The 6,884-nt window shown below is 37.7% G+C and overlaps 1 protein-coding gene across 1 annotated transcript; it reads right to left on the bottom strand.

Annotated features, from left to right (window-relative positions):
- Nucleotides 1–511: 511 nt before the first annotated feature.
- Nucleotides 512–6,478, bottom strand: LOC121773740 (BAG-associated GRAM protein 1-like). The gene is made up of 18 exons (XM_042170654.1): nucleotides 6,030–6,478; nucleotides 5,144–5,191; nucleotides 4,905–5,002; nucleotides 4,599–4,674; nucleotides 4,224–4,352; nucleotides 4,072–4,118; nucleotides 3,471–3,591; nucleotides 3,204–3,320; nucleotides 3,017–3,046; nucleotides 2,763–2,862; nucleotides 2,458–2,564; nucleotides 1,924–2,067; nucleotides 1,714–1,818; nucleotides 1,391–1,537; nucleotides 1,261–1,314; nucleotides 1,071–1,134; nucleotides 866–927; nucleotides 512–768 (listed from the first exon to the last, which is right to left on the bottom strand). The coding sequence occupies exons 1-18, from the start codon at nucleotides 6,225–6,227 to the stop codon at nucleotides 649–651; spliced, it is 1,767 nt and encodes a 588-aa protein (XP_042026588.1). The 5' UTR covers nucleotides 6,228–6,478; the 3' UTR covers nucleotides 512–648.
- Nucleotides 6,479–6,884: the final 406 nt, after the last annotated feature.

Below are 6,884 nucleotides of genomic sequence, written 5' to 3'. Positions count from 1 at the left end.
AACACAAGTGGTACGAATGAAATGTAGTTCAACGAGCAGTATATATAGAGTTTGAAAAAAAAAATACAAAAATTACCGGACGTCCGACCCTGACGTCCGACCCACGCCACAATGGCGGACGTCCGCCCGCCCGTCGCCCTAACGTCCGAGGATATCCGACGTCCTTACGGGACGTCCGTATCCGACCAAAAACGCCACAATGGCGGACGTCCCGGTCGCCCTTCGCGGAAGTCCGACCGGACATCCGCCATTGGAGATGCTCTTATAGGGCACATTATACTTGCTTAGAGGCACACTATACTTACTTATGATCATGTTTTAGATATTTTAGGAATATATCATACTTTTTCCATATATGTTATATTAGTAATTTGATTTGTATTCACACATATTTATAGTCTTCCTTTCATTAACCAATTAACAAATAAGAATCTCTTTTTTATTCAGACATTTATGGAACCAAATCTTGTTTGCCACATGATAAAACGAGCTAGGGTGATAATACAAATTCTTTACCAAAAAAAAGATGATATAAATTATAAGTAGTTATAAGCTTAAATGTTTTCTCATTACAAATATTACTCCTATACAAACAATTTTTAATCTATTGATTACAATTCTCGTTTCACTACTCTTTGTACCACAATTTTATCTACTTTCTTGAACAACAGCCGGAGGTGATGGTGTAGTTTCCGTCTTGCTGGACGAAGTCTTCGACTGGATATATGAACGCGCTACATCCAGCATCGTATCCACCTCTTTCTTATACTGCAGAGGTATGATCGGCAAGCACTTCAGATGTGATCTAACTATGACTTAAAACTCAACGGACACCAGAGTAAAGGACGGATGATCAAAACCGTACCTCGTTAATAGCGCCTGATTTGATCTTGGATTGCATCACACACCATTTCTTGAAATGAGCACCTATAAAGGCATCGCGTGTTATAACATTACATGAGTTGCGTAAATTAACTTAGGCGGTCTAAATGGTTCGAGATTGAAAGAACGCAACAGAGTCCATATTTCAAATCTAGGACAGAATGAATCAACACAAAGTGGGCACTTACCAACTCTAATATTAATGGTGCATGAAGACACGGAATTAGACTCTAACGACCATCTACAGTGAATCTGAAGCAAAAGACGGGCAATCAGAACAAGATCAGAAAATAGTGAGGGGTAACTTATGGCATCATCGCAATATTTCTTCGTTTATCTCCTTCTAGAAATGCAAAACCAGCAACTGATAGAGCTTACCTCAAAGTATGACCCAAATGGTACGTCATGTGCCTGTTGTACGGTCTCAAACACCTGAATACAAAATATAATGATATTAATACCACCAAATTACGCAATCACTGCATCATTTTGAGATTTAAGTATGCACCAGTATTTTCTTGTCTGCAGATAAAACAGCATGCTGCCATTCCGTCATTGCTGTATCTGGAGGACACATCGGACTATTGCACACAGATCTAAACGTAATTTCTCTGACTTGACCGTCATATTCGTCAGCAGAATGCCACTGACCCATCTGAAGGAAGCATAACAGGTAGCTCAAGACAATAATACAGAGAACTCACATTTCTGAAAGAACGGAAACAGTACTGGAATCGGGGCATTTATTTTAATGCAATACTATTGCATCATTTGTGGTTAAGATTCATCCATAAAAAGTGTTACGTGAGCCAATGAGAATAAGTTACTTACAACAAGATTAGAATCCTTTCGGATAGTACGATACTCATTTGTATAGGTTGAATCATCATCTAACAAAAGCTTGAAAAATTGTTCTGCAGTGCAGGGGAACACATCCTGCAATTTGATGCAGAGAAGAGAGAATACAGAATAAATGCACATCCAGTAAAACCATACGGAAAGATTTGAAAGAAAGAAAGAAAACCAAAAGTGTAAAACTACATTGTAAATTTCAGAAAGCACTTCCTCCTTGATGAATGGCTGTGACTTTTCAGTCTTTGCCACACTCTGCTCAGAAATCTTAGATTGCCTATTGCTGCCTTTGATAGAACTGCTATGTGCACGCAATGCAGACTGTTCCTTTTCCTGTGTACACAAAGGCCAAATAGAAGGGTTACAAAATCTGTTTGCATAAACACCAGATGCTTGGCTTCGGATCGAAGAGGATTCTTTTTCAGTTCCTAGGTCAGGACTTTTGGATAATGAAAAGCATATTTCATAAGCACACTGAGTGACTGGAGGATATTATATATTTCTGTAATTATCGAAGCCAAACGGCTATCATGTTCTGTTGGAAATCAAGCAATACAGTTCTGATGTATAAGGACGTTAGGATATATCAAGAAACACTCTTTCAGACAAGAGGCTATTTGTTGACATATTATCATTTTGTCAAGCAAAAGTTCTAATACAACAACTTTTACTTCTCCAATATCTGCAATATACACGGAAATGTAACAGAGCTAGAAATTGAACCTTCTTCTCAGCTTCTAGCATGTCATGATAGTTCTTTACTGCACGCTGTAATCCTCTCAGTGCATGATTTCTGTTCCAGAAAGATGCAAATTTGTATCTAACTCTACCTGAAAGAAGAGTGGATCACATGGAGATATCAGCTTCAGGAGAGACATTAATTTCTTTTCTGTATGAGTACGGCTGCAAGGGAATATTATAAGTTTTGTTATGGAGATAAAGGGAAGTGTTTTTTGATCTTCTCAAACACTAGACATTGTAAAAGATACTAGGTACTTAGATGATCAGATGGGAAGAATAACACTAACCATCAGGATTTCCTAAAGGAGGCACACCATGCCCCCCAGCACCCATCCGAAGAATTATTGTAATAGCTGGATTTATAAATGCGTGCTGGCTCCTCTTTATCTGAGATGGAAAACCAACCAAATGGATCCATTCAGTCATACTACGTACTTAAGTTTATTGCATTTCAGATTCTATGGGGCTAGAAGTGAACCATCATTGGAGAGAGAGAAAAAAGATGAAGATAAGTCAGTAAGGAAAATAAAGGGCCTTGTACCTCATCTATGTCTCCGAAAGGTACCATTACCTGTGAAAACACAAAAAAAATCATCAAGCAGCAAGGCATGAAGATACATTAACATAAAACTTTTCTGTGACAAGAGTTAGAAGTACATCCATAGGCACATTTCCAAGGAGATGCCTCACAAACAAACTGTTGAACAGACAGAATTCTGAAAACTAACCTTCATTTGTTTGGAGAAAACATTCGAATGGAAGCAGATGTGCCATGCTGATACATACATCCGACCATGATACAAGAATGATCTCTCAAGTGCACAAGAATAGCTATGTTCCACTATCTGACAAATAGCATAACTGATTTCAGCCACTAAAATTTTCTCTACTTGTCCAAAAATATTCAAGCTCTTAAACACTCAAAACAAAAGGAGAGAGGCATCAATAAGAATATCTTAGATCTAATCATGGCTGTCATATGCAGGGAACAATACCTCATCAGGGAGAAGATTAAAAATTGTTTGCAGTGGTCCAGGTTTTTGATGAACAACTGTAGGCCCTTGCTTATCCAAAGGCCTTCTTCGAGGATTAGTACCAGCATAGCCATTCAAAACCCTACCACGGAGTAAATCAAACAATTTCAGGTACCTTACTTAAGGAAATGATTAACAGATAACTTTGTACAGCACGAGTATTAGGGTTTCCAAAAGTGTGACATTTAAAGTTAAAACCTTTCAGATTCGTCTTGAAGCAAGCAATGCAAATTTTCAGATCATTAATGAGAAGAAAATAAAGAGCCTTAGTAAGAAAATTAGTGATATGGATATTCAGGAAAATAAAGTGTTAAGCTAAATTCAACATCAAGTCAAGATTATGACAGAATACAAAACATGTTTTCAATAGAAAATAATGGAATTTCGCATCTGCAATCTTAAAAAATTTTGTAAACTTCAAGCTAGAGGACGCAAATCTAGCTTCATGAAGACAATCACAAAGAGAGCACAACCATCACATTAACAACAATGCAGCATATACTCAGCAGAATGAGACAATGTGCCAAAACTAGAAAGGAGAGGTATTTTGCAAAAACCATACCTGGAAGAATTCATCTGGAGTTTGAGGGTTTTGATATGTAGGCAGACCTGAGAAGCAAACAAAATACCTTTTCAATATCAGCAGCCGATAAGAGAAGAGGGCAAAAATAACCCACTAAACTAGCAAAGAAAGATGTCCTAAAGGCTTATTACCTGCCCAGATGGACTGTCCAATGTATACCATACAGCACCAGTTTGACCTTCCTGTTCAACTCGGATTATTACCTTTCCAAGAACTGCACTTTTCCAAATTATATCCCAATCATAAATCGTCACATTTATCTGCCAATGAATTATATAAAAGAATTAGTACCTGAAAGAGTAACCAAAAAGAAAAGAAACAGCCAATGTTACATGTGACGATACAAAACAAGGAGTACTTATTTTATGTTTCAAGGTTCATAAGATAACAAATGTTTGACAAACCAAAAGAAGACAAGAGTAGCATAAGTAACATTTGTTAGCGCACTACGATTTCTGATAAAAAGCTTGACTTCTACAATCCAAGTTGCTACAGGAAACAAATACCTCAACAGGAAGCTCATCAACAGAAAAATTGAACTCCTCCCCCCACATGGGATTTCTTGAGCCCGGAACCATAGAACTGAAAAGAACACGAACTGGAATCTTATAAATACTTATCTTAGACATTTCTCATAAACTATAAAAACCCTAAGAAGAAGCTCACACTCTACCTACATCATTCCTGATCTCTACAGAATATCACATTTCTCCATAAATAAATAAAGACATGTGGGAAACAGGATACCAAAATTTGTCCTGTCCAATAAATAAGATGCTAAAGGTGCCAATTAAGATAAATTATGAAATCACCTGAAGCGCTTTTCCGACCCACAAGTAATAATTGCATAGGGATCTGATGTGCCATTTAAATTTGCCCCAATTAGATTCTTTGCTGCTAACAGCTCTACCTGAAAAGAAGGGCGTCCTATAATATGATAACAAAGTTCAAGAACATGGTTGGTGTATTTACAGTTCAGTCCAGAAGAATGAAGAACTGCATACATAATAGCAACTAAAACAGACACCACTGAGACTACAATGAAAGGTACCTTAATTAAGTATGCCGAATTAGTTTGAGAATCCCCTTTAAACAGCATCTATAAAAGAAGTGAAGAACTGCATGTCAAGCAACTGGAAAAATACTTCAGGAATACATAATATACGAAGGTCCCAGTAACCAAGCAAACAACAATCACATTTATGAGAACTCCAAAGTGTCAAAACTTCCATTCAATACCCAAAAACAGGAACGCCACTTACTAGCCAGGGTCCAATTTCCAACTATACAAACAACGTTTCTTCCAAATTACTTTCAATGACCTTAAATCTACTCGACAACATCAAAATGTGTAAGAAATAAGTCCAGTGTCATTTTCTTCTATAAAAATGACGAGTTCAAAATTTCAACCCTGTCATCCATGAATTCATTCAAATCAACAAGTTAATCAATGAAGATCACAAGAACTCTTCATTATGAAGGGTGACTCGCATTAGTCAACTGACATATCTAACTATTAGAAATGAGTAACATAAGTCCAGGAATGGCTATAAGAAAGCACCAAATTCCATTCTAATCATAAGTAACTTACAGCAACAGCTTCTGCAATGATCAACCGAATTCAAAAGTAGAAGCGTAACTATAAGAAATTAAAAACAAATAAACAACTTCCAATCAAAACAATGCAACAGACGCAATTCCGTCAATTAATTATAGTAAGAAAGAAGGAAAACACACAATATTGCATCTCAATCTCCACAAATTCAGCAGTTCAATAACCGAACTGCCCTTTCACGCCACCAACAACCATTTCCGCTCCATCAATCACACCAAAATCAATTGATCGCAATACCACAAATTCGTCAACCCATCCCCAAAAAACCCGGAAATCACACTGAAAAACGAATCCAATTCGGCACAATAAATGCAGAAATGACCTTTTCCCTATCCTCAATCATATCCGCGCCGCCTCCGGAGCCTTCCACGAATCCCCGATCATCGCCGCCGTCAGCGCCGGCGGAGAAGAACCAGTAGGCAACCACGACGAACGCCGCCGCCGCCACCGTGACTTGCACCTCCCACCACGACGGAAGCAGAAACTCCATCGCGGTCTCCACCACCATCGTCGCCCCCATGAATTCGCCCCCTATTTTAACCGCAGCAGACGGCGTGAGAAAAAAAAAAGCAGCAGAATGTAAGGATTCCGCAGGGTTGGATGCGGGAATCAAACACGCAGTGACACGGTCAGTGTGTGTGATTTGCGTGCATGATATATAGAGACGGAGGTTGTGTACGTATAGAGAGAAACAGTCAACGAATTGAAGGAGAAAACGAGGAAGAAACTATACTAAACTGTTGGGGAAATGAGGCAACGGAGAAACTACTAAACTATTGGAAAAATTTTCCAATTGGATAATTAATTACTATTCCATCCGCCACCATTAATTGTCTCTATTCTAAGTTTTAAAAAAAACACAGTAGTAATAAAAGGGTGGCCGAAAAAATTAATTAATAGCGTGATAATTATTGGTTTATATACTGCAATGGAAATTAGTGACAAGAAATTATGAACCGATTGACAATTCATGTGAGACTTACATTAATGTGGATTGTGTTGTTATTATATTAAGCTGATAATGACTTAATCTGATAAGGTCAAATTAGAATAGGAATATGAATTTGAAACATACTTGTTACATTTTAAATCGAGCATGACTCATACACGACACGATATTATTCGTGTTGCCATGATACCAACATGATTATGACACGAATTTGACAACTACATGAAA

Source organism: Salvia splendens, chromosome 17 (genome assembly GCF_004379255.2).
Source record: "Salvia splendens isolate huo1 chromosome 17, SspV2, whole genome shotgun sequence".
In the NCBI taxonomy this organism is placed as follows: domain Eukaryota; kingdom Viridiplantae; phylum Streptophyta; class Magnoliopsida; order Lamiales; family Lamiaceae; genus Salvia; species Salvia splendens.
Note: the sequence above shows the minus strand (reverse complement) of the source record. Positions and strands in the feature narration are given on the sequence as shown.

Coding starts and splice junctions, on each gene's coding strand:
- LOC121773740 (XM_042170654.1), bottom strand. CDS start 6,227: ATGGGGGCGACGATGGTGGTGGAGACCGCGATGGAGTTTCTGCTTCCG. Junction 1,538..1,713: donor GAAAGGATTCTAATCTTGTT/GTAAGTAACTTA, acceptor TGCTTCCTTCAG/ATGGGTCAGTGGCATTCTGC. Junction 1,315..1,390: donor CTGCAGACAAGAAAATACTG/GTGCATACTTAA, acceptor TTTTGTATTCAG/GTGTTTGAGACCGTACAACA.